General features: G+C 36.0%; 1 protein-coding gene across 1 annotated transcript; it reads left to right on the top strand.

Annotated features, from left to right (window-relative positions):
- Positions 1-10,453: 10,453 nt before the first annotated feature.
- Positions 10,454-27,959, top strand: LOC104245876 (CLIP-associated protein-like). The gene is made up of 21 exons (XM_009801574.2): positions 10,454-10,981; positions 11,995-12,150; positions 12,265-12,327; positions 16,089-16,157; positions 16,287-16,452; positions 16,879-17,040; positions 17,268-17,365; positions 18,061-18,135; positions 18,253-18,321; positions 18,406-18,491; positions 18,581-18,698; positions 18,857-18,955; positions 19,072-19,411; positions 19,609-21,377; positions 21,543-21,641; positions 23,336-23,440; positions 23,573-23,647; positions 23,727-23,795; positions 23,918-23,986; positions 24,139-24,240; positions 27,543-27,959. Exons 1-21 carry the CDS (start codon positions 10,649-10,651, stop codon positions 27,702-27,704), a joined length of 4,284 nt encoding a protein of 1,427 aa, XP_009799876.1. The 5' UTR covers positions 10,454-10,648; the 3' UTR covers positions 27,705-27,959.
- Positions 27,960-27,966: the final 7 nt, after the last annotated feature.

The raw sequence follows: 27,966 nt of genomic DNA, 5'->3' as shown, positions 1-27,966 counted from the left end.
CTCTGTTAATAGTTGGGTTTATCCATGTCCCTATTGTTAAAAAAACTGGGCTAATGTTGCCCTTATCTACTAATTTAATGGTTATCATGCAGAGACTAATTAGTCTATAATTACCTTGTTTAGCATTAGAATGAGCCATACGTTCTACACATGGCTAAAAATTTACACACACACAACCCCCCCCCCACCCCACCCCACCCCACCATGCCCTTTTCCCTCTCCCATTTTACCATCCTATTACCCGAGTTTACCTTTAATGTTAGATGTAGGGTGTTAAAACAGAATCGGGCACCATACAGATTAATAAACCCGACTAGGTTTGGTTTGGTATTGCATAAAAAATTTCGAATTAAACTGACATATAACTATATAATTTTTATATATACTTTTAAGACTTTATATTGAATTTTTTTTTAAAAATGTATAAAAATATTTGAGAACCTCTCATGGGATGTAATAATTAATAGAACTATAAAGTGCATTCATTTTTATTTATTATAAATAATGGGTTGTGTCACTTTTTTATTGAGTCTTACTGAAATGTGTCAATCATCTCTTTGGTCTTCCATATTCTTATGTCAAGATTTCTTATATCTTTTCGAATTTGAAATGGTATTTCGATAATTTTAAATTAAATAGAATATATCATTACTTAGGTATCGTCTTGATTTTTATGTTTAATTATTAAATTCGGTTAACCTTAAAAGCGTACATTAACGAAAAATTACTATTAAACAACTAAGACAATTACTATCATGTGTTACTAAAAAACTTCTCCAATAAAAATATTTGAATAGATCGTTTGTTAATTTTTTAATTTTTGCTAAACATATATTCACTTCTCAACATTTTATTTATAACTTTAACAAAGCAAAATTGAAAAATATTCATGAAACAGAAAAATTCGAAAACCCGATAAAACTCAATCATTCTAAACTGATAGAGTTAGTTTGATTTGGTTTTGATAATAGCCGAATCAACCTCGTCCATGTGCACTCCTATAGTACTATAGAAGACTTGAGTCCCTTCCCTTTCCTCCAATTTCTTCATATGGAGTTTACAAGTTTACCCATTAATTCCCTTTCCACCATTATTTCGGGTCAAGCAATTTGTGAGAGTCGAAAAATTACATCTAATGAGTAATTCTATTCTCTGTATTTTTCGCTTTATTTACTCAATTCTTCCTTTCTTCAACATTATTGTTTTGATTTAGATAGAGAGCGAGAAGAAGCGATAATAGAGGATGAGTCATCATCAAATGCTCAATTTCGTCTGAAATTAAGTAGATTAATATAGAAATTGAGTCATGATCAATTAAAATATCTAATGTGAAAAAAAAGAGTAGAAACCTAATCATCTTTAAAAAATAAAGACACACCTATTAAAGTAATAAGATAATTGTCAAGGTATATACGACGATAGTCCTTTGTCTTGGCTCTAAATCAATCAAATAATAAACAGTACCACCTAATCTGATTCATTTTATCTTATAAAGTTTTATTTTCAACTTCTTTTAATCTGACACAACCTTTAAAAATGGACCCAACTATAAAAATTTTAAAAAAAAAACGGAACCTGCCTCGAATCAATTGTCATGCATGAAATAAAATATAGTAGTATTGCCATACCACTTAGAATCGTAGGGGATAGATATGATTATTCCACTCTTAGTTAGAGATTTTGAGTTTGAATTAATCGGCAGGTGAAAAATTCGAGGAAAAAAAGTCTATCATGAATACGAACGCTCTTCCTTCCACGGCTTCGTAGATTAACGACTTTTACATAATTCTAGTTAGTGGTACAAATCAAATCGGAAAATCATACCAAATCGAAAAGTCAAATCAAATCGATTAAAAATTCCGCCTAGATTTGATTGATTTGATTTGGTATTGAGTAAAAAAAATTGAACCAAACCGACATATAAATATAATTTTTATATATTCTTTTAAAATTTTATATAGAATTTTCTTTAAAAAATATCTAGAAATATTTGGGATTCTCTTGTTGTGATGACCCGATAGGTCATCTTATGGTTTAGTACCTAATTATGTATTTTGAAGCCTCAAATACCTTATTTTAGCCTTCTTCGATTTGTGTGCACAGTTCGGGTATTTTCGGAAAGCCTTTATATTAAAAACTGATAAAATATAAAAAAAAATTGCCTTGAAATCTATTTGAGTTGGCTCCGGTCAATATTTTGAACAAACAAACCCGTATCTGTATTTTGAGGGTCCTGGTGGATCTATATCGTGATTTAGGACTTGGGCATACGCCCGGGATCGAATCTGGAGGTCCCTAGCTCAAATTATCACATTTTATTGAAATTGGAAAGTTTAAAAGCTTAATGACTTTGAAAGTTTGACCAATGTTTGACTTTATTGATATCAGGTCCGTATTTTGGTTCCGAAACCTGGTATAGGTCCAATACTATATTTACGACTTGTCTGTCAAATTTGGCAAGAAACGGAGTTGGTTTGACTTGATTCGGACGTCCGGTTGTGAGATATAAGTTCATGAGGTTTTTTGAAAATTTCCTCTGATTTGATGCTAAATCCATAGCTTTAGGTATTATTTTGGCGATTTGATCGCGATAGCAAGTTCGTATGATGTTTTTGGACTTGTATGCATGTTTGGTTTGGAGCCCCGAGGACTCAGGTGAGTTTTGGATAGGCTACAGAGTGAGTTTGGACTTAGAAATATAGTTGATGCATTTTAATTCTAGTGTATGTTGCAGATCTCGCATTTGCAAGATCTGGCCCGCATCTGCGAGCCTGGGCATGGCAGAGGGTACTCGCATTTGCGAGGTAAAAGTTCGCAATTGCGAACTTGTCAATTCCGCTTTTAAGAAGGCAGAGTCACATTTGCGACTTAGCACCTTTTGGGATGATTGATCACGCCCAACTCTAGTCCTAAAAAGGATAAGCGGTCGCTGCAAATATAATTTGGTCTAAAAGTCTGGAGTCGAATCCCACAGAGAACTAAGGCTTAGCTATATCTGTTTAATATCACTAAAAAGACAAGTTTGAAATTTTTTCTAAATTATAAAGATTGAGATTTATATTTCTAACTAATTAACTAGCAAATACTAGAAAACGGTAAAATTATCAACTAACGAGACAAATGTTTAGAGACTAAATTAAGGAGGTCTAGAGTTATGATTTTCCCAATTGTCAGAATCCTTCTAGCTATGTTCCCTGCAATTTTGCCAATGTATTCTCTACTGATCGTGAGCACTTTAGATGTCGTAATTCTCTCTCGAGAAACTACAATAATTTACTAGACATATTCTCTCGAACTACGCTAGTTGGCTTTATCTAACCGCTCATTATGACCACGTCAAGGCTTTATTATTTCTAAACCTACCTTTAAACCCGCTGTATTGATTTCTCACATACGTTAGGAGTGACGTTGTTCAAAAACCACCTAAATATGTATCGTTTCTCAAACAACACATAATAAATAGGCACAGTCAATCGATGGTTATTCAATCAATAACAATAAACACGTAGTTGAACAAGTAGAGAAATCCAACGGCTCAATTATATAAAAACATAACAAGAATTTATCCTACAAAAGGTTCTATCAAAACCCTAGATAACAAATTAGCTATTCATAATAGTATGTAAAACTACAATACTAAAAGTCATAACCAACAATGAAAAATAGGAAGAGGAAGAAAAAATTCGTTGAAGAATTCTCTGCCTTGCTCCTATTGTGTCTCTGCCTCCATAGGTCGAATCTGTGTCAAAAATTGGTCTCCTCCCCTCAAAATACCGTTTTTCAATGTATATATACCAAGTAGGGCCGGGCCCAAACTATTATACCTTCTCTTACGCGAAAAATGACAAGTTTCCAGGCCTGAACGTTCGCGGCCGCGGTCCGGGCGCGGTATTTGGCAAGTCTACTGTTTTAGTCCACATCAGGTCCGCGGTCGCGGTTTCGACCGCATTTTTCACCCTGTTCCGTTTGGAATTTGGAAAAACGTAAAACATAAAAGTTGTAGTTAGCACTTTGAGTTAGCTTTCCAACCATATATCGTGGAGGCAAATGAAGCTCTGAGCAAAAAGTTATGTACATTTTACTAGATAGTGCGCAATATGCCTACTCGATTCTTCGTTTTGATGCTCTATCATCCGTTGATCCCCGAATAAGATCCCGACTTAATTCCTTGGGCTTTTACTCAGACTTCAAAGCTCCAAATCACTTGAATTCATTCCATAACATCTACATAGATCGGAATCACTCATACAAGGCATAAAACACACAATTAGTGAAAGACACTAGCGATTAAAGCTCAAACTCAATTAAAGTGCAGTAAATTTGAGTGTAATAAGCGACTAAAATACGTAATTATAGCCTATCATCAATGATCTTCGCATTTGCAAAGAAATGTCCGCATTTGCAATGGCAACAGGGATCGCATTTGCGACCACTTTATCGCAAATGCGATTACTGGGATTTTGGAAGAGTTCGCAATTGTGACCTTTTTCTCGCAATTGCGAACATGATATCGCAAATTGCGACATCTGCAACTGTGTAAAACTTGAGTTAGACAGGATTTTTGTTCATTCTTCGAATTTTCCAACTAGAAAATCCTAGAGGCGATTTACCCAAGAACCCCTATTCCCCAAATCATTGGTAAGTGATTCTAATCTATTTTCTTTCAATATTTAATTATATTTCCTAATATTTCAGCCTAAAATCTAGTGTTTCCATGGTGGAAATTGGGGATTTTTGGTAGAATTAGGGATTTTTGTAAAATTGGGATTTAGACCTCAAATTGAGATCGGATTCCAAAATAAATTACATAACCGGGCTTGAGGGTGAATGGATAATCAGGTTTTGGTTCGAATTTCGGGTTTGGACCAAGCGGGCCCCGAAGTTGACCTTTTTTGACTTTTTCAATAATGACCTAAATTAAATCCTTTGCAATCGTGGGTAATTCCTAAGGATTATTTTGAATCGTTTGGTTGGTAATTTGCTAGATATTGTTGGTTCAGAGGCTTGTTTGGAAGGCAAATCTATGGTTGAGTTTTGAGTGGTCTTTGGAGCGAGGTAAGTATTGAGTCTAACCTTGACTTTAGGGAATTAGGAACCCTCGGACTATGTGCTATGTAAATTTTATGTGAGCGGTGTATATGCGAGGTGACAAGTACTTATATACGCTGCCGAATTACTTGTTTTCCTTGTTTTCCAATGTTCTTTAATTATCTCTTTCCCTGTCTTAAATGTTTTATGCCCTAAATATTTGTCATGCCTATTTGCTACCTGTTAATCAATGTCTTCTTGTGTTAATGATGTTAGGTCTTTTTATAGTTTCATGATTCCCTGCTATCTGCTTAAATTGACTTACTTGCATCTTTTAATTGTCAATTACTGGACTGGTCTCGCTGCGTAATATTACTTATGTAGATTCATATGTTGTACAAGGTTTCATTTTTGGTTCAGTTTGGTATTCATTGATCGCAAAAGTTTTCGTGATTTGAATTGTCAATTTGACTGTGCACATTTAGTGTTGGTACTGACATGGTAGGATCAGATTGTACGCCGCAACAGGTAAAATAAGTGTGAATTGGTATGGTGGAATAAGGGTGAATTTGTACTGTATGGTGGGATCGGGTTGCATGCCGCAACAGGTGAAAAAATGTGGATTGGTAAGGTGAAATAAAGGTGAATTATGATATTGATATTGATATATGGTAGGATTCGGTTGCGCGCTACAACATATATATATATATATATATATATATATATATATATATTGTTGATGTTGTTACGGTGAAATAAAGGAGGATTTTGTGTTGTACGGTGGGATCGGGTTACGCGCCGCAACAACCTATGTGTTTCTATTTCCTTGAGCTGTGTTGATTTTCAGTATTCTCATTTGAAATGCTAAGGATTTGTAATTCTGGACGACACTGATTTATTACCTGAGGCTGTAGTTGTTATTTTCAGTTGAATGTCTTATTTCGTCCCGTATTTTCATTTATCTCTTTATTATATACTGCATACAGGTTGTAGTGTAGGTGACCTGCCTTAGCCTCGTCACTACTTCGTCGATGTTAAGCTCGACACTTAGAGAGTACATGGGGTCGGCTGTACTCACACTACACTCTACACTTCTTGAACAGATTTTGGAGTCGGTCCCAGCAGCGGCTATTAGCGTGCTTGGATTGATCAGCCTTGCGGAGACTCGAGGTACAGCTGCTCAACGCCCGCAGCTCCTAGAGTCCCTTTCTTTTTTTTTTTTTATATATTTTGTTGTGTACCATCTTTTCAGATAGTTTTATGTTATTTCAGACCCTTGTACGTACTATTCTAACAGCTCGTGCACTTGTGATACCGGGTTCAGAGATGTATTAAACGTTTGGCTGTTTTAGCTTCCACATTATTACTTTGGATTATTGCAGTTAATTCAGCTCTTCTTCATTATTCAATTTTTAAACTGTTAAAATGAATAAGTTGTTCTATCGTTAGCTTGCCTAACAAGTGAAATGTTAGGCGTCATCATGGTCCCGACGGTGGAAATTCCGGATCATGACACTTGCGAGATATAATATTTAATAGTATATGAAGTGCTCCATATTTATTAACCTTAAATAATAGGTTATATGGTCACTTTCCCATCAAGTGTTACTCAAATGCGTCAATCTTTTGTTCTTCCATATTCATATCATATGTTAAGATCTATTAAATTATTATATCTTTTCGAATGTGAAGTGATTATTATTATTTAGGTATCATATTGGTTTTTATGTTTAATTACTAAATTCAGTTAACCTTAAAGTGTAAATCAATGAAACATTATTGCCAGACGACTAAAAAAATAACTATTATTATTATTAAGAAAATTCTCTCATAAGAATATTTTAATAGATAATATGTTTGTCAATTTTTTTTTAATATTTTTAATAAATATATATTTGCTTATAAAAAATTAACAACGTAAGATTGAAATAATATTTAAGTAACAAAAAATCCGAAAAATCCAACAAATGAGAACCAATCGGTTGGTTTGGTTGGATAAAAACCGAACCAACCCGATCCATGTACACCCCTAATTCTAATTAGTGAAACGAGGGTATAGTTGAGGCAAATTTTTCTAATTATATACTGAATTAAAGACCATTCTTTAAACCTTATAATTAAAAACTTAGATAACATATTGATGTGAAAAACTTACATAAAATAATGATTAGTTTTGATAATTAAAAGGATAAGATGTACTACGCGCATGTTTGACGTGAATTATCTAACTCTATATTTGTATTAAAAAGGTTAGAGATATTTGAAGATGTAAAAGATTACGTTTAAAATTTCAAGAGGGTACATTAATATTTACTTACAATATATGAATGTGTCAATTTTTGTTATGTTAATTAGATGAATTTCTTGTTCGCTTCAGAATAGTGATACTTCTATAAGTTTCACTTTTTATGAAGGCCCTTTATTTCACATGATACTTCATAAAATGAAAAAAAAAAAAAGACAAATGAGTTAAAAGGACTCAGTTCAATCATCTTGAAAAACAATCACGTTATTTCGTATTCAATTCACAAATTAAACAAGCATTAAGTAAACATTATTCTGAAATCAGTAAAATTTATCACGATTCCCGATCAATCAATAACACTAGTTAGTACCTTAGAAGTAGCTAGTATGTATAATACATTAGCGGATGCACTGAGCTTCACGTCACTCAGTAATATAAATTACTAATCTTTATGACCAAAAAAAAAAAACTAATTCGAAATTTGTAAATCTGATATCAAAAAGAAAATTATTGTTCAAAATGTGAATTTTGACGAACTAATAATTAAATTAATACACTCAAATTAATAATATTCCTTGAGAAATAAATTGAATTTAAACAAATAGATGATATAAAGGAATTACTAAATGTAAATCATCAATCTCATATTGCATATTTGAGTCGCACATAGAATGTATCCACAAGTCTTCATTTTTGGTCATGGTGGACCTCCTTATGTTTCCATCCTTTTCCATGAAGTCGCTGCTTTCGTTGGTCACTTCAAATAGTTTTTTTGTAACTGAATTGTGGTATCTTTTATGGTATCTTTTATCGAATGTGTGGATTTAATCTAGCCATTTTTTCCCCTCAATAAGTTGATTAGTCAAGAACTTGATATTTATTGCAAATTAAGACGTCCTTGGACTTTTGTCATGCCAAGAACATTTTAAGTATTTTACGATTGTCATCTTGAAAAGCTACATGTGATTTGCTTTTCAAATTAGATTGATTGAAATAGTTATTGGATCAAATATTTCAATCTTGTTTGCACTTCATGTGTATTCCATCATGTTTTTTGATCTTATCCAAACAAGATTGGACAAGTCCATATTATGTATCAAAAAAGTTCGAAAATAATCTTTATAAATAATATATTATTACCTTCTCTAGCTTTCTATAATTTAATTGACAATCAGTAAAAGAAAAAACATCGGATGGTTGAGACTAGTTAGGAAGAAAAAAATGGGAATTTAACTTTTTCAAAATCTAATCAACTTTTGGTTTATGATCTGCTATTATAATTATTTGATCAACCTCTCATCGGTGAATTAATGCAACTTGTAAGTACTAGGAGTACCATTTTTTTCTAAAATTTATTGTCATTTAAACAAATTAAATTGCATACCATTCTTCATTTAGATAAGTAATTTTTTTAAATGACAATAAAATTCACAATAAATTTTAGACAAAAATGGTATTCTTAGTACTTACAATATATATATCTTACTTTTTATATGCAATAATTTATATTTATGAAGTAGGTTTTTGTCTCCATCTTATTCCAATTAATTAATCTTGTAAACTACTGATAAATAATTTATCACTTATATTTTAATTAAAACATATATAAACTCAGCTTGTACACATAATTCGTTGATGTCCTTTTTAGGCCTCATTTGTTTTTTTTTTTTAAGATTAAGACGTCTGAATCTGAATACACGTCTGAATATCAAGATGTGCATTAAGATTAAGATATCTGAATCTAAATACACATCTGAATGTTAAGATATGTATTAAGATATGAATACTAAATGATTAAGACTGTTTGATTTTTAACATCTGAATGTATAAAATTTACGTTTATTTGAAAATTAATAAACATAAAATTAAAATAAAATACTAATTAATCTAATATTTCATCACTAAAATATATAGCTTTTTAAAATATGATAGTTGATGGTGGCGATGACTAACGGGAGTGCTTGTGAATGCCTACTAAAAGCAGTGGTTAGTGGTAGATTTGGTTGATGGCGGTAGTTTAGGATAGTAGCTGGTGGTGATTGGTAGTGGTAGCTATTTATGATTGAGGATGGTGGTGGTGAGTGGTGATAGATAATAATGACGGGTGGTGGTGGTGGTAGTTGTGATTGAGGAAGATGGTGGTGAGTGGTGGTAGTATATAATGATGGGCAGTGCCAGCTATGATGTTGATGGTGATGAGATGGTTAGTTGTGGTAATTGATGTGGATGAATATTGGTTGTCATTGAGAATGATGATGATGAGAGTGGTGAGAATGGTGGGTAGTGGTAGTCGACAATGGTGGCGGCTATGATTGAAGATGATGGTGGTGATAGTTGAGTATGATGGTGGTGGGTGGCATGGTGGTAGTTGATAATGGTAGGTAGTGGCGGCAGTTAATATTAACTATGGATGATAGCATCTTAATGAAATTAAGTCTCTATTATAGATCTTAATGATACAGACCTATTCAAACTTATTAAGTGGTTGTGAAGTAAAAAAAAAAAAAAACTTAATGATTAAGATCTGAATAATTAATACTCAGACTTTAAAAACAAACACACTTAATGTCTGAGATCTGAATGATTAAGATTCAGACCTCCATTAAGTGCAAACAAATGACGCACTAGTCTAATGTCACAACACTCAAATACTTACCTAGTTTTTTCAATGTACTAAAAAAATTATTTTCCAAAGCTTTGTCTACGCATGAATTACAGTAATAAATTTATGAATTATCGTTGAAGTTTGCCACATTCATAAAAATATTATTTGAGAGTAAAAAAGGAATGGGAATTCTATTAAATTAAGCTAACCACTTCTTTAAATGCAACTAGTGATTGTATGTCTCGAAATATATGAATAGTCGAGAGAAACTTCTATAAAAGAAAAAGTCGACAGAAATTTACTTACGTGAATTGCAATTATAAGGAAAAATTAATGTCTCTTTAGTACTAACAAACATTATGGGAAGACGTATTTAACTACAGTTACAACTAATGCAGATATTATTGAACACTTCTTTTAAAGTAAATTTTCATTTTCATTGTTTAATGTGAAGTCGCAGTGTAGTAAAATTTTGTCCCAAGCCATTGAGCCACTATCACACCGTCAAAGGTTGATTGGGTACAAGAAATTTTTATCAACTGTCGTCGGTTCCAACCACACAGATTACCATATCCTCTCTTCCGTCAATATAGCAAAATAGCCCCCAATTTTTCATACAAATTCTAAAAACACTCTTTTCTCTTTCCCCATACAGTTCACACTCTCCTCTGTCACTTTTTTCCTCCATTTTTCATACGCCCATTTCCTCCCAAATCCACACGCAGATCTGACCCTCGTCGAACCAGATCGGACCCCTAGTTACACCGGCAATGGAGGAGGCACTGGAATTGGCACGTGCCAAGGACACGAAGGAGAGAATGGCGGGCGTAGAACGACTGCACCAACTTCTCGAAGCTTCTCGAAAGAGCCTCTCTTCTTCGGAAGTCACTTCTCTTGTGGATGTTTGCTTAGATCTTCTGAAAGACAACAACTTTAGGGTTTCTCAGGGTGCCTTACAATCGCTCGATTCCGCCGCTGTACTCTCCGGTGAACACTTGAAGCTTCACTTCAATGCACTTGTACCTGCCGTCGTTGAAAGATTAGGCGATTCGAAGCAGCCTGTTAGAGATGCGGCTAGACGATTGTTGCTTACTTTGATGCAGGTAACTCTTGCATGAGAACGCACTTACTTACTCTTCATTTTACTGTAACTCTACTCTAATTGAATTGAGTTTCTTTGCTAAATTTTATTTGGTACTCTACTTAATGCGAGCATATTCTTTTTTTTTTCTTTCGAATTTTCGGATAAATTGATTGGTTAGAGATTTGTATTGCAGTACAGGGATAACGTGTGAGATTTGGAGAGTCTCTAGTTTAGGAGAACCCTTAAATCTTGCTTTATGCTGAAGCGGAATGAATATAGAGGATTCATATAGCTAACCCCCGATTGTGGCATAGTTGTATTGTTGGTTCAAACTCGGAATACTGGTTGAATATTTTTATTTTTCCTTCTAATTTTCTTATTGTTTTGGGGGATAAGGATGGTTGGGAGGTGGTTGAACGATTGGAATCTTTTATTGGAATGAGTGAATAATAAAGAAATGATTTATATGATACAATTATTTGCCAGCGACCAATAATGAAGTTCAGTTGTTTAGGGTATGTGTAGTATTTTCAGATTTTCTCCAAAATATGCGATATGCTTGTTATGTGTGCGTTGGTCCTACTGTATGCACATGCTCACTTTCAGGGATGAAAATTGTGATAATAGTGCAAGATTATGGTTTACCATTCTGTAACTGAAAATTATGCAGAACATCAGTAATGATTAAGTTTTTTTGACATGTTTACTTTGACCAAACATACGATCAATCTAAAAAGTATCAGTAATACAAAACAACAAACTTATCACATTTGTTGCTATAATGTAAAACTAATTTAGCCTGGTATTTAAGTGGAGAAGAGTTGAGGCGTGGACCCATGTAAAACTAATTGAGCACTTATACTACAAGGTGACCTTTTGAGCAATAATTTTATTTACTCTCAGATGTGAATATTTTTTGTTAGAGCAGTTACAACCATCATGAGATAATTTCACATGTCAAATATTAAAAAATTACTCATTTGTGCTAGTTACTGGAAATCTATTTGGTTGATTAATGTATATGTTCTACAGGTTTCTTCACCAACTATCATTGTTGAGAGAGCAGGGTCTTATGCTTGGATGCACAAAAGCTTCAGAGTTCGAGAAGAATTTGCTCGCACTGTTACATCAGCAATTGGTCTTTTTTCAGCAACTGAGCTGCCCCTTCAACGGGCCATTCTTCCTCCTGTATGTCAATCAGCACGAATGCCGATGAAGCTTTTTTGTATGTTGTCATAGGACATTAGTAACCTTTTCTGGATCCAATTATGTAAACATCCTTCTTCTTGCTGCTATTGTCAGATTCTGCAAATGTTGAGTGATCCTAATCCTGGTGTTAGAGATGCAGCCATATCATGTATTGAGGTTAGCAAAACTGTTATCTCATCTCAATTTCATGTAATTGCATCTATCTGTAGACTGAAGAATTTTCTCTTTTCTCTAGATGGAAAGGAGAGAATTTTTACTTCCATTTGAATTGTTAGAGTTGTATTGATTAGTGTCTAGTGTGTTAGTGATTTTGCTGATGGCTTGTTCCGTCGAATCTTGACAGTCTGTGTTAATTGGAGTGATACGGTAAGTTGCTAATTGTTTGAAAAAGACAAAAACTGTATTTGTAAGGCCAATAGCAAAATTTGAGATAGGGAGAGAAGAAAAAGAAGAACCAACAAACACACCAAAATTTAGTTTGTTTGTTTTGGGGGGGGGGGGTTGCAGAGGCTTTGAGAGATTTTAATCCATAAGAAATAGCTTAAGTAATTTATTAAGGCTTGATGTTGCTTACTTGAATATGCCCTGAGTTAACATGCAAAAGAGGCCAATATACTACATATCGGTTGCTTCAGTGTAGATATATAAGAATTCTGGTTAGGCCATTATGTTGGGTTTGGATGGGAAAAAGATACTAGTCTACATGTTTTCTGAAAATAACAACATACCAAGTGAAATCCCATAAGTGGAGTTTGGGAAGGGTAGTGTGTACTCAGACCTTACCCCTACCTTGTGCAGGTAGAGAGGTTGTTTTTGATAGACCCTCGGCTCAAGGCAAGCATATTCACAACATTTTAGAGTAAGAAATACAATATTGAAAAAGTCAATGGAAAAGAAGCAGTAACAACATCAAGGTAATCATAAAACCGAAGCAGAAGCATCATCAGGTAGTAATTAAGATCTAAGAATAAGGAAATACTAGATTAATACTACAACTACTGGTACGGAAAGAAAACACATTGGATTACCTCCTAATCTTCTACCATAATTCTCGATCTCCACCCCCTTTTATCAAGGGTCATGTACTCGGTATGCTGAAGACAGTGTTGTGAAGAGCGTGAAGAGAGGAAAAGCGACGAGCCTCTTTTCGCTTAAAGCGAGAAGCGAAACGCTCACTTTTTTGAAATGATGCGGAATTTTTTTTTAAAAAAATATTAAAATAAATACTGCATAGACAACACATGTATCTGTAAGCAAATGTTCAATACTTTAATGTAAAAACTAAAGAGTACTATCAATTAAAGCACAAAATGAGCATCCTATTCTTCTACAAGATTAAATGAAATGAAATATAATGGTAGTAAGTATACGGAAAAAATAGCAGTAACTGAAATGAAAAAAATTGGGCAGCATTTCGCTGCAATTTATCACTGAAACAGTGAAAAAAAGAGAAGAAGATAAAGAAGAGAATGAGAAAAAGAACTGGAGAGAAAACAAAAATTGCCAGCATTTTGCTGCTATTTTGGGACTGAAACAGTGAAAGAAAAAGGAGGAGGAGGAGGAGGAGGAGGAGGAAGAAATCACATTACTTGGACTTGAACTTGATAAACTTTTTAAATTTTTAACGTTGGCAGCCCCTAATATGTAGAAGCTTTCGCTTCTTTCGCTACTGTCGCTTTTACGCTTCTCGCTATTTATGCATAGGCGCTTTATTTATTCAACCTGCTATGCTTCACATCACAGAAGTGCCCGAGGTCTCGCTTCGCTCTTTTCACAACACTGGCTGAAGATGTGCAATGTCCTGCCTAATTACCTCTCTCCACTACTTCTTTGGCCTACCTCTACCTCTTCTTAGACTCACCACACCTCTTCGCTGGGCCATCTATGCATCTCCTCTTCACATGTCCAAACCATCTCAGTCTCGCTTCTCGCATCTTGTCCACTACTGAGGCTACTCCCACCATGTCCCGAATAACTTCATTCTTGACTATATCTCTCCTAGTATGCTCATACATCCATCCTTATTTCTGAAAATCAAATATAAATTTCAGTTTTAGAGTCACATAATGAAGAAGGCTTAACACTCTATGTATGATTTGGAAATACAAACTACTTGTTGAAGCAAAGTTGAGTATAAAGGATAAGATAGGTATTTGAATAGTCTTATATCATTTGGTTGTGGTTTAATCGAGGAGCCATGATGAAGCCTTTGGGGAACTTTTGTACTTGTGAAGAGAACTTATTGCACCTTTTAGTTCCTCCACCCGATGAGAGGATGATTGCAAGATAGTCCTATAGCAACATCACCACCTCCAACCGTACGATTGGGGAATCTCGAGTCACCAAGGGAGCAAGGTGGCAAAAGCCTCTTATGTTGCTCGAACACGAGTGCGTGTATTCGATCGGGGTGCGGATCTAGAGATTGAATCCTTCATAATCTAAATTTTAAGATTCGGTGGTATGGATCTAGGTACGGATACATGTGCGCACGGATTTGGCTAAAAATAATTTAAAATTCTAAAAATAGATCTAATAAATATCCAAAGTTATGATAGATATTCTGTGAAAAACTTATAAGTAATGGAGTGCAACCAATAGTTCAATCTTTCATTTAGAGTCTCAAGTTGTAGGCACTAGCAGGCAGCAACTAAAATGCGATCTTTCATTTTTCCGTCAAATTTGTCCATGGATTGTCGTCAAAGTATCCAATCTCGATTAACCACAAACGGTACGGATCCCACGCCCTTACCAATATCGTGTCGACACGGGCGTGGCGGGTAAAATGAAGAGTCCGTGCAATATAGTAACCACTAATGGCCTCCTGGCTAGCGGAGGTTTGAGGGATGGAGGCTAAACCATCCCCCCCCCCCCCACCCCCCACCCACACACACAGAGAAAGCAAGAGATTGATTGAAAAGAAAAAAGCCTGTACTTTGCTCATACACCTTGTTATCTATTTTGCTGGGATTTCTAGATGTTCATTTCCTCAATTGGTATCGGTCTTTAACCCTAGACTTCGAAGTCTTTGGTTTTACCGTTCAGCAATCAACTTTAATTCGGAAAAGTGACTGTTTTAGTTTCACTCTCAAAGTCATAGCACGTCTCTGACTGTGAGGTTATGTGGCTTTTCTTCTCCCTTTCAGTGATTAACTGGTACCATGGAGTCAAAGTCATAGCACATCTCTGTCTGTGAGGTTATGTGGCTTTTCTTCTCCCTTTCAGTGATTAACTGGTAACATGGAGATGCTCCAGTTTCACAGTCTTTGTTTTTATTCTTTTACAAGCTTGAGGTCTTGGTTTTGGCTAATGGCTAGTTATCAAGGAATTCGCCTGAGATTGACCAATTTAATTGATCAAACATTTAGAAATTATCTATAATTAATAGGCGAAGGCTGAAGATTGTCTGAACTAGCCCAAGGATCAGTTCTAATTGAAAGCAAGATCACAGGACACAATGTTTTAGCTTGCATACACATTCAATCTGAAAAAATATGAAACTCTAATTCTCAATGGAAAAGTAAGAGTAGATTCTTGAATCTAATTTACCTTTTCTGAACCGTGTAACCAAGATGATCAGCTTGATTCATGTGCCTAGTTACTAGCTGTGTAGGTTTCGGATTTAAAACCATTATATGCTGCGTGGAAGTGATTAGCTGTTACTAGTTGGATTGTAATCATTTCTCTGTAGTTGGTTAAAGTTGCAGCAGGAGGTAAGCTGTTGATGAATGTTTGGAAATATTTGGCCTCTGTATGATTCTGCTGCTTGTTAATATTGGTGTATCATTACTGAATTCTTACTGTATATTATTCTATGATATTGTTGTTTTGCTTCTTTTCTCTAACAAATATCTAGTTCCATGATTAAGATTTATGTCTTTAACAGTCGTCCCTCACTCCATGTTTTATCTTCTTTGCAGGAGATGTATTCACAGGCTGGACCTCAGTTTCGTGATGAGCTTCAGCGCCATCATCTTCCTACCATGATGGTATATTACATAACTTGAGACTTTTTCATTCTAGTAAATAACTTCCTATCATATGTAGATTTTATTTCGCTTGGTCACTAAAAGCAAAAATTTCTTCTCAATCTGTCTTGACTTGATAACTGGCTGCAGCTAAAAGATATTAATGCCAGACTAGAGAAGATTGAGCCCAAAAATCGATTAGCAGATGGAATTCCAAGAAACTATTCAGCTGCTGAGGTGAGACCCACTAGTCTTAATCCCAAGAAAAGCAGCCCGAAGGCTAAAAGTTCAACAAGAGAGGTATCTCTTTTTGGAGGTTAGTAATATGTTTTGGAAACTTCTATTTTATGGTAAGCTTTTGTGGGCATCCTATTGTCATGTTGTTCGGTATAGAAGTCATCAAGGCTTTGCTGGTTAACCTTTGTAGAACTTGGTTATTACATATTGTAGGTGCATGTCTTTTCCTGGTTCAAGTGTTTTGAATGAACCAAGGAAAAGCGGACGGGGGGGGGGGGGCTGGGGAGCATAGTTGTGCAGTGGGAATATGGACAAAGAAAAATCATTCAGTAGTGGTGATCAGGATAATTTTGTGGGTAAAACAAAACAACTACTATGAGCTAAAGGGTAGTTTGAACAAAGAAAAGGAACGAAAAGGGAGGATTTTTTGCTGTCATGTAATGCATAATAGCAGTCTATGATTGTATACTTGATCAAATGTTTACTTTGGTCTACTTTTGTATAGGGGATGGTGATATTGCAGAAAAACCTGTCGATCCAATTAAAGTGTACTCAGAGAAGGAGCTGGTAAGGGAATTTGAGAAGATTGCTTCTACCCTTGTGCCAGAGAAGGATTGGTCTGTCCGTATCGCTGCTATGCAAAGAATTGAAGCTCTTGTTATTGGAGGTATTTTTTCTATTATGACACTTGCGGTATAAGAACCTCCCTTTCTTTTATTGAAATTATATACAGAGCTCAACGCCTCCTCCTCCCTCCCCCACATGAAAGGAAAGAAAAAAGAAACGAAAACTGTACGAATAAGAGAAAATAGATTATTTATGTTCAAACAATTTCTTTCCTTTTATTCCTTGACCAGCTTGTATTGCGGCTCATCTTCTCTTTCATCATATCAGGTGCAATTGATTTTCCTTGTTTCCGTGGACTTCTGAAGCAACTTGTTGTCCCTTTGAGCACACAGTTATCTGACCGGAGATCCACCATTGTCAAACAGGTCTGTTACCATAGTCAATAACAGTAGCAACTCTGCTGTCATATCTATTGCTAGTGTGCCTTTTGAAAACTTATTTTTCCTCTAATTATACGCTTACTATTTCGTGCTTTGTTACCTGGGCTGTGTCTAATGGGTTATGAGGGCCTGGTTATGGATCAATCAACACAGAAAATCTACAGTAGAAATTTGAATGTTTATATCACATATTTACATCGTAGTATATCCAAAATAGCTTGCTAATGCTGTCTGCTCCATTTCTGCTGTAGTTTCTGTCTCATAAAGGCCTTTTAGTAGTCAGACAGACATGTGTCCCTTTCTTTTTTTCAATGCGTTTATGCACGCTAAGACTGCATCTTGACATTTGCAGTTATTTTTCTTTTGTTCTGGAGACATTTCTTTTGCATCATTTAATAATTCTCAGGTTGAAGGGTATATCCCAACCTGAATGTATGCACCTAGAATCTTGTCTTTTTGTCAGATTTTATCAGTTAAGATGTCTCCCTGCTTAAACCTGGAGTATCAAAATATGTTTCCAGGCGATTTAAACTTCACCTAATCATTTTTTTTCCTGAAATTGATGAGAAGAGTTGTTTAGTGTCTCATATGCATGTACTCCATAAACATGGAGAATTTTAAGTAGACTAAAATGTTCTGGCGGAGAGGATTTATAGTGTCTTCTCCTTGTTTGTTGGTAGGCTTGCCATTTGTTAAGCTTCTTATCCCAAGAGCTTTTGGGAGATTTTGAGGCGTGTGCCGAGATGTTCATTCCAGTGAGTAACTTTTTTGCTACTGTCCTCAGATTTATTCTTCTCTCATCTTATTTCGGGAAAAAATTATCTCATGCTATATGACATTGGTTGTTTCTGAATTCCTGATTTGAACTTCAGGTTCTTTTCAAGCTTGTTGTGATAACTGTTCTCGTAATTGCAGAATCTGCTGATACCTGCATAAAAACGGTAACGGGTTATGTGCCATTACAAACTTCTCTCTTTTGCTCCATGTTATATTGGTCAGTCATGTGCTGCTACTTTTATTTTCAGATGTTGCGCAACTGCAAAGTTGCTCGTGCACTTCCTCGAATAGCTGATTGTGCAAAGAATGATCGGAATGCAGTCCTTCGTGCAAGGTTTGGTTCTCCTTCCTTTGCAGTCAATTATCATGTTTATTCTGATTTAACTCTGGACAGTGCTGTTCCTGATTTGCAACACTTAACAGATGCTGTGAGTATGCACTTCTAATCCTGGAACATTGGCCTGATGCTTCTGAGATACAACGTTCAGCAGAACTCTATGAAGACCTTATAAAGTGTTGTGTAGCAGATGCAATGGGTGAGGTATGGATCTCGAATTCTACGTATCAGATGTATATGTGAATGTATATGATGCTTCTTGGCATACACATAGAGACACTCTTTTCCAATTTGTACTTGTATTCAATCTCTTTTTCCCTTTCTTTTTGCAATGTCATTACTCTCAGTTGAAAGCTTAACAGGTACGATCAATTGCAAGAACTTTGTACAGAATGTTTGCAAGAACTTGGCCAGAACGTTCCAGGCGTTTGTTTATGTCCTTTGATCCTGTTATCCAAAGGGTACTTGTTTTTCTCTTATAGTTGCTCCCAGCATCTTTCCAACACAGATGATTGGCATTGCTTTAAATTGCTTCTACATTTGACATGATGTGGGCTAAAGGGAAACACTTCTGCAGATCATAAATGAGGAAGATGGTGGAACTCACAGACGACATGCTTCACCTTCTGTTCGAGAGAGGAGTTCACACTTCTCACTTGCGCCTCAAACATCTGCTTCGCAAATTCCTGGTTATGGAACATCTGCAATAGTGGCTATGGATAGAACTTCCAGTTTGCCTTCAGGCACGTCCCTCTCCTCTGGGCTACTCCTGTCACAAACAAAACCTGTGGGTACTGGCACAGAACGTAGCTTGGAAAGTGTACTTCATGCCAGCAAACAGAAAGTTTCTGCTATAGAAAGCTTGCTCAAAGGTCTGGATATATCTGAGAGAAGTCGATCCTCTAGTTTGGATCTAGGTAATTGTTTCCTCTTCCGTTATCGTTTCTCCATCTCAAAAGCTTGTGTGTAGTATTTTAATGCGAAGGTGAAAGCCTTAGAGTTTATCACATGCAGCTTCTCTGATTTAGCAAAAAGGATGCTGTAAAAACGCTATAGCTATAACATTTGAAAGTTTATGAACGGCTTAATTTTTCTTCTACTGCCCCTAGTGCAGGAGTTGACCCACCATCGTCCCGTGATCCACCATTTCCTCTTGCTGTTCCTGCGTCGAATAGTCTTGCTAATGCTTTGGTAGATGCACCATCTGGTTTCTCTAAAGGTAATAATCGCAATGGTGGATTGGGTTTGTCCGATATCATTACTCAGATCCAGGCCTCGAAAGATTCTGCTAAAGCATCCTATCGAAGTAGTGTGGTTCATGAATCCTTTTCAGCTAATTCTTATTCGGCAAGAAGGGCTTCTGAAAAACTACAAGATAGAGGATTTGTTGAAGATCATGCTGAACTGAGGGAAGGTAGGCGGTTAATGAACTCGCATGTTCACAGACAATATGTAGAGTCACCATACAAAGATGCTAACTTTAGGGATTATCAGAATAATTACGTTCCAAACTTTCAACGTCCTCTATCAAGAAAGAACACAGCAGGAAGAATGTCTGCTAGCAAGAGGAGGAGCTTTGATGACAGTCAGCTCCCACTAGGAGAAATGTCAAGTTATGTGGATGGACCCGCTTCACTAAGTGATGCATTAAGTGAGGGTCTGAGTCCTAGTTCAGATTGGAATGCTAGGGTTGCTGCATTTAGCTATATCAGGTCTTTGCTACAACAGGGGCCTAGAGGTATTCCAGAAATCATTCAGAGCTTCGAGAAGGTTATGAAATTATTTTTCCAGCACCTTGATGATCCCCATCATAAAGTTGCACAGGCAGCTCTGTCAACCCTTGCAGATCTTATTCCAGCTTGCAGAAAACCATTTGAAAGTTACATGGAGAGGATTTTGCCCCATGTTTTCTCACGGCTAATTGATCCCAAGGAATCAGTGAGGCAGCCTTGCTCAACTACATTAGAAATTGTAAGCAAAACATATGGTATAGATTCCCTTTTGCCAGCTTTGCTCCGTTCATTGGATGAACAGCGTTCTCCAAAGGCCAAGCTTGCTGTAATTGAGTTTTCAATTGGCTCTTTTAACAAGCATCCTTCGAATTCTGAAGGTGCTGGAAATAGTGGCATCCTCAAGTTATGGCTTGCTAAGTTGACACCACTAGTCTATGATAAAAACACCAAACTGAAAGAAGCAGCTATTTCATGCATTATATCAGTGTACACACACTTTGATGCAACAGGGGTTTTGACTTTTATTCTTAGCTTATCAGTTGAAGAACAAAATTCCTTGAGACGGGCACTTAAACAGTATACCCCTCGTATAGAGGTGGATTTGATGAATTTTCTACAGAATAAGAAGGAAAGGCAACGTTCCAAGTATGATCCATCTGATGTTGTTGGAACATCTTCTGAAGAGGGATATATAGGAGCTTCAAAGAAAAGTCATCTATTTGGAAGGTATTCTGGTGGTTCAGTTGATAATGATGGTGTCAGAAAGTGGAACTCTGTTCCAGACTCGACCTATATGACTAGCTCCATAGGTCACTCTTTGTCTGATGATACTCAAGACTTCTATCGTGATGTTGAAACTGGTTCCAACTCCGATCTTCCTGTTTCAAAAGCTTTGGCCCTTACCGCTAATCAGAGTGACGGATTGTGGGATAATCCGCAGGAATGTAATTACGACAGCTTAAAGATGGAGCACACTTCCACTCCCCATCTGGAGGTTAATGGGTTAGTTGACTCGGAGCATCTAGGGGTAGCTGTGGGTGTTGGAGCTGATAAGGAATCTGATTTGGGACTTAATCACCTGAAACTTTCTTCTCTGAAGATAAACTCAACTCCAGCAACTGGACCAAGCATTCCTCAAATTCTTCATACGGTGAGTTCTCTGTGGTCAATCTGTACCTGTCAAGTTACAGTTTATTGTCAAATTCTCAGAGATTCTCCTCGTCCTTGGCTAAAGAAACTATCAAGTGTTTTTTGCAAAAACTTGGGATGAAAACTATCAAAATCTTTATCATGCTCTCTCTTCCACTTTTGCCAGATCTGTAATGGCAGTGATGAAAGTTGTGCTGCCAACAAGCATGGTGCACTTGAACAACTAGTTGAAGCTGTTGCCAATGATCAATCTATATGGAATAAGGTATATTAGTCGCAGATTTATCTGTTTGGTTGTTGCTGTTCCTTTATGTATACTTTAAAGGGAAGTTTACATGAAAATACAGTTAGAGGAAGTACTTTTCACCCGCCTAACCCACAAATACAGTTTTCATCTGATAGCCCACAAACATTAATCAATTTTCTGAAAACAAGTCAAACTCGCAAATTTCGCCGGACTTCGTCAACCGTTTACCCATTAATCTCGTCGGACTTCGTCAAGCGTTTACTCATTTTGATTACTTTTTCCTTTTACCAGTCTTTTCACGCCTAAATCAAATTCCGCTTTTTTCTTTCATATTTATCTTTTCCTTTTTTCCATTTTCATTCTTATTTTTTTTTTACTTCCCTCTTTATATATTTCCTAAAACTAACAATATCAGGAAGTTGAAATAAAAAATATATTCATCCTTAAAGCCTATAATTTTAATTAATTTTTTTCAAAATTCAAAGTTTTGTAAGGGAAATTATTATTTCACTGGAAAAAATAAAAAATTACATTACTAAACACATTATATACATTGTTGTACATAGTCATACGTTAATTATATAATAATACACACTATCTGAAGGCAAGAAATCCAAACACTTTTCTACAATTATCTATGTTGTATAGTTATGTATACCTATGTATAATCTTGTATACTTGTGTATAATCCTGTATAATTCTGTATAACTCTGAGAATACACACAAATATACATGGTTATACATGATTATACAAAGTATATATACAACATATACATCATTCTTCCTCCCTTCGGAAGTCACTAAAAGTGAAAAGAAGAAGAAGAAGGAGAAGAAGGAAAAATTACCAAAAAAGGAGATTTCATAACTTAGAATAAGAGACAAGAATTAAAAGAAATAACCACTCAATATTTTCTTTTTCTCCGAATGGGATGTAAACCAGCTTTTCTTCATAAAGCAAAGTAGCACAACTAACAACTACCATCGGGTGATACATGGACCACAAGTTTAATTCCAGCAGTACAACTTTATGTAACAAAATTCTCCAAAATACAAAAGCAGCAGAACTTTAACAATTACCAAACTCAAGTAAGACACTAAACTCAAGTACCAGGAATGAATCAAATATATGTATATTCACCAATGGCCAAAGAATAAAAGGATCCTCTAATATCAAACTAGGAATCGGCTTCGGCGAGCACTGAATCGAAAGGAAAAAGAAGAAAAAGATAGATCCGGCTGTGGAGGAGAGAGAGAGAGAGACAGAAAGAGCAAGAGCGAATTGAAAATGAAAGAGAAAGAGGGGTGGGGGGAAAATCTGAAAGAGAAAACTGATTAGAATTATGAATTGTGAATGGAAAAAAGTCCTCCGCATAAAGAAAAAGAGAGTGGGGACAGTAATGTGGCTAACCGATGAAAATAATTTTTCAACTTATGTACAAACTGGGCCATACCGGGTAAGAAGGTAAAATATAGGCCCAATTTTGTTAGAATGTTGGGCCAACTGACAAAGAGAGTAATTTTTCCTACTTTAAATTTCTCATGCAACATTGTAAATCATATTTAGTTTAATTTCTTTTTGTCGTATTCAAAAACTAGGTAGAGGTCAGTTATTGCTTATTTATTTTAAAAGTTCTACTGAATATCAGGATTCAATTCTCTACTAGTTTGAAAGATGGATTTTATTATGACATGTCATCTTTCGTTCGGTGCAGTACTTCAATCAGATATTGACTGCTGTATTCGAGGTGCTAGATGATTCTGAGTCTTCATTAAGAGAACTTGCTCTATCTCTGATAGTCGAAATGTTGAAGAATCAGGTTTTTTAGCTGCTTATCAAATTTATTCTTATTCCACCCCTTTATCTATAGATGAGAGAGGTTGTGTGCGTCTTTTTAACTCTTTTCATTTACAATGTCGTTTTATTTTATCCATTTTCTGTTGTTTCTCAGAGAGATGCTATGGAGGATTCAGTTGAGGTTGTAATTGAAAAACTGCTCAACGCAACCAAGGATGTTGCCCTGAAAGTAAAGTCTCACTTAGATGAAGTTATTATGCTGAAAATTTCCCTTCCCTCCTTTTCTAATGTGTTGTTATATTGTCCAGGTTGCAAATGAAGCCGAGCATTGTTTAACTATGGTGTTGTCCTTGTATGACCCATTTAGATGCTTAAGTGTAAGTTCTTGTGTTTCATTTGAATTTGCTTAGCAAGATATCTGGATTTCTTCTTTTCATTTTTCGCTTGATCTCATGGCCTTTTTGCTATTCCTATTTCTGATAAGTTACTGTTTTTGCAGGTTGTTGTTCCTTTGCTTGTCACCGAAGATGAGAAGACTCTTGTAACTTGTATTAACTGTTTGACAAAGGTAATTTGCTGATTGAATCTGACCCCTGAACTCATAGATTCTTGTGTCTGGTTTTCTGATGTGAAAAGAAGTAATTGCTTTGCTAGTGTATGTCAAACTTGGAGAAGCTAAGTTTTGATTGGTTAGTGATTAGAACTTATTTCCTTTTTCAGCTTGTGGGGAGGTTTTCCCAGGAAGAATTGATGTCTCAGCTACCCTCGTTCTTACCTGCCCTGTTTGATGCTTTTGGAAACCAGAGTGCAGATGTTCGCAAGGTGCCAATTTCTTTTCTATTTGTTCTCTTTTCTTTTTTGAGCCTAAAAAGATTTGTAGAATCACTAATAGAATTAAACTAGTAGTTATAGCTTCAATAGAATCAAGCTGGGTAATAGTTATAGCTTCAGCAGAATGTGCATCTCCTACTCGATTTCTTTTATATTGTGGAGATATCAGCTAGATAGCATGAGATGTTATTGACGAGCGTAAAACACACTATAAAATTAAGCTCGTGCTACGTCAAAGATAGTATAGAAAGTTATCATCTCCAGATGGATTGGACTAAACATTGTTCAAGTAATTTGTTGTTAAATACTATTCAGGATGATTAACACTTCGATTGGGAATAATTATGAGCTCTAATTAACTACTAAGAGTAAAGCAATTAACAATTGATTACACATAACTAGAGATTAGCAAAATTGATTTTTAATCCGTGCGAGAAATTAGGGTTATGACATAATAGGTGCAAGATTTTTATTTTGGACTTGACACTGTTAAATTTCACTCTTAAGGATCTATTGATTCTCATGAGTTCAACAAGTTATTGTCCTATTATTTTGATTCAGGTTCTTCTCTTGATTAAACCTAAATCGTTCAAATAAGCTAATATGAAGTGCGGTGAAACTTGCAAGAATCTATTGGTAAGAAGGTCTAAGAGAAACTTCTTGCGAATATTTCTCACTCTTAATTCAAAAGGTAGATCGCAAAGCTCTTTCGATTACTTTAAAGAAGTACCAAAATAAATTAAGGCATGCTTTGCAATAATTTTCAATATTATGCTCCTCTTCCGATTAAGCATGATAATGAATAAAATCACAACTAGAGTTAAAGTTCCTCCAACAAATTCAAGCAATCAGAATAAATTCATAGATAACAATCAAATCACCAAATCATGTCAAATCCTAAGGTAAACGACTCCATAATCATAGAGGACGTCATCACAAATGGAGTTAAAGAATATGAAAACATCAATCCAATGTTACAATCCAAACTCTCTTTTTGAGTTGGTGGAAAGATGATGAAATCTTGTGTCTTGAAGCCTCCAATGCTCTCCAAAAGCTCCGTAGGTGAAAAGTCCTCTAAAAATCGTGTTTTTGGTGTATTTATACTATGAAGGAACGGGCCTGGAGGGAACTACCATCTCTGATCCGTAGTAGGAAAATTGCACAGGCGCGCTGCTCCATGCGCCGGCTAGTGCACTTTTTTCAGAGAGTTGATTTTTGTCAGAAATCTGCCTCTACACCGCGGCCGGGCCATTCGATGCCCCATGGGGCGTGGTAGTGCAATTTTCTTCGAGTTCCGGTTTATCACTTTTTAACATCCAGGATTGGTCCTTGACCCCCGAATGCGATCCTGGTTTAATTCCTTGGGCTCCTACTCAGAATTCAAAGCTCCAAATTATCTATTTTAGCTCTAAAATCGCTTTCTAACTCGGAATCACCTCTTACAAAGCGCAATACACATAATAAGAAGAAATCATCGTCATTGAAGCTCAACCACGAATAAAGTGCAGTAATTAGAATCATAATATAGCTAAAACACGGGTTCCTAGTCTACCATTAGTTATGCTGTACCTGTTTGTTTGCAATTGGCATACTCTGGCAGTTCTACCGGGAAAGGTCCCCCCAACAATTTTATTTGGCATTGGTCCTTATGCATATCCGTGATAGAATCAGGGACGCCCGAATCGAGTAAAATAAAGAGGGTTGAAGGCAGTTGTATGCCATGCTTGAGAAATATGAAATACTCCTAAGCACCTAATATCTTGTTTCAAAAATTCATTTTATGTAGAAGATCTAATATATTTTATGTAACAGATCGTTTCACGTGTCATTATTAGCACTACTAGTACAACAACAACAACAACAACATACGTGTGATCTCATAGGTGGGGGGTTTGGGGAGGGTAAGATGTACGCCGACCTTACCCCTAACTTGTGTGAGGTAGAGAGGCCGTTTCAATCTATGTTGCGCGGACTCAATGTTAAAAATAGCATGAAGCAAGGAAAAGCGACAACCCCCATTTCACGAGAAGCGAGAAGCGAAGCGCCCGCTTTTTTTAAGTGAAGCGGAATTTAAAAAAAAAATTTAAAATAAATAATTGGGCAGAAATTGGGCAGAAACTGGGCAGAAACTTGGCAGAATTTTTCTGAAAAAAATTCGCCAGCATTTCGGCGCTTTTTGGACGTTTAAAAAGAAGAAGAAGAAGAAGAATGAAAATAAATCTGGAAAACATACCTGTTGAAACTAAGTTGCTGTTGTACTGTTGAAGTCTTGAAGAAGAAGCAGAAGAACCCTAGTTTGCTTGAACAAATCGCTGCTTGAAGTGAGGAAGAAATCGCTGGTTTGAAGTACCCTAGTTTGCTGCTAAAGAAGTCGAAGAAGTGCTAAAACATAAACAACGATTTGGGTCTTTTAATTGATAAATCGTCCGCTTCGATCGCTTCTGGGCGCTTCACCGCTTCTCGCTTTTTAGAGAGAATCGGTCGCTTATGCATACCTGAGCCGCTTTTAACATTGATAGCGATACCCCTCTCGCTCCGCTTTGCTTCTCGCTTAAAGCGAGGAAGCACCCGCTTTTATTAACACTGCGCGGACTCTCCATAATGCTGCCGCACCCTTGTCGGATCCTCCAAAAGTGCACTACTTTTGGAGGATCCGATCAGCACTCAGAGTCATGTCCGGAGAGTCCGAGCAACATAGGTTTCAATAGACCCTCGGCTCAAGAAAAGAAATTTCTAAACAACTTCAATATTAATATGCAACAAAAAGTTCTGAATTGCCATAGTTGAGGATAATAAAATCTCCTTAAAAGGTACATATAACTGTCTTGGAGATTCATTTTGATAATTATCTGACAAAGACATCTGATATGTCTTAGTAGCAGTCTGCAATGAAAAATTCTTAGTCTTGTTCCTTAGCCATATGTTGCTGTTATATTTCGATATTAATAGTTGTCCCATTTGTCAAATGCTATTGAGCTCCTGCCCTCACTTCATTGTCTTTTCCTGACACCTGTTTATGGACTCGATATGTGATCATTCGACAAACCTTACCTTATCCCAGAAAGAAAGTTTAAAAAGAAGATCATGCAATAAGCTTATGGCTCATACACAAACCTTAGTAATACAAGCTTTGTGGCTGTGGTTTTACCAAATTCGATTGCCTATAATCAAACGGCGTTATTGCTCATATACTCTTGACGAATGAAGGGATGAATATAGTTCACATTCTGTACATGTCTGCAGTTTTATCAATTAAGCTGTTTTTTGATATGCGTAAATTTTTTGGCTGGCAGACTGTTGTGTTCTGTTTGGTTGACATATACATCATGCTCGGCAAAGCATTTTTGCCATACTTGGAAGGGCTGAACAGCACACAGTTAAGATTGGTGACTATTTATGCAAATCGAATATCACAGGCCAGAACAGGTACTCCTATAGATGCGAACCGCAGTTAGCTGTTGCCAGCTTTTTGGGATTTCCTTGTTGGTTCCCGAGGAGTTTAATCTTATCATTCAATCTTTTGATGTGTCCTGTATATCGTGTGAATGTGCATTTTGATGGCGGGTAAAGTTGTATTCTTTTATTTAACTGTGTGTTCATCTTTTTTCCTCCCATATATTGGTTGGGAGTTGGAGAGTGCGTGTTGGGAACAAGAGTGATGTTGTAAACAGTAAATGTTGTGCTTATAATGAAATCTACAGTTTATTGAATACTGCT

Source organism: Nicotiana sylvestris, chromosome 9 (assembly GCF_000393655.2).
Source record: "Nicotiana sylvestris chromosome 9, ASM39365v2, whole genome shotgun sequence".
Classification (NCBI taxonomy): Eukaryota; Viridiplantae; Streptophyta; class Magnoliopsida; order Solanales; family Solanaceae; genus Nicotiana; species Nicotiana sylvestris.
This window is presented reverse-complemented; position numbering and strand designations above follow the sequence as displayed.

What these genes read in the sequence shown, in the direction of transcription:
- LOC104245876 (XM_009801574.2), top strand. Translation starts at nt 10,649, where the DNA reads ATGGAGGAGGCACTGGAATTGGCACGTGCCAAGGACACGAAGGAGAGA. An exon ending in GATCCACCATTGTCAAACAG is followed by an intron (nt 17,366 to 18,060) that starts GTCTGTTACCAT and finishes GTTTGTTGGTAG; the next exon opens with GCTTGCCATTTGTTAAGCTT. An exon ending in GTATTAACTGTTTGACAAAG is followed by an intron (nt 23,987 to 24,138) that starts GTAATTTGCTGA and finishes TTCCTTTTTCAG; the next exon opens with CTTGTGGGGAGGTTTTCCCA.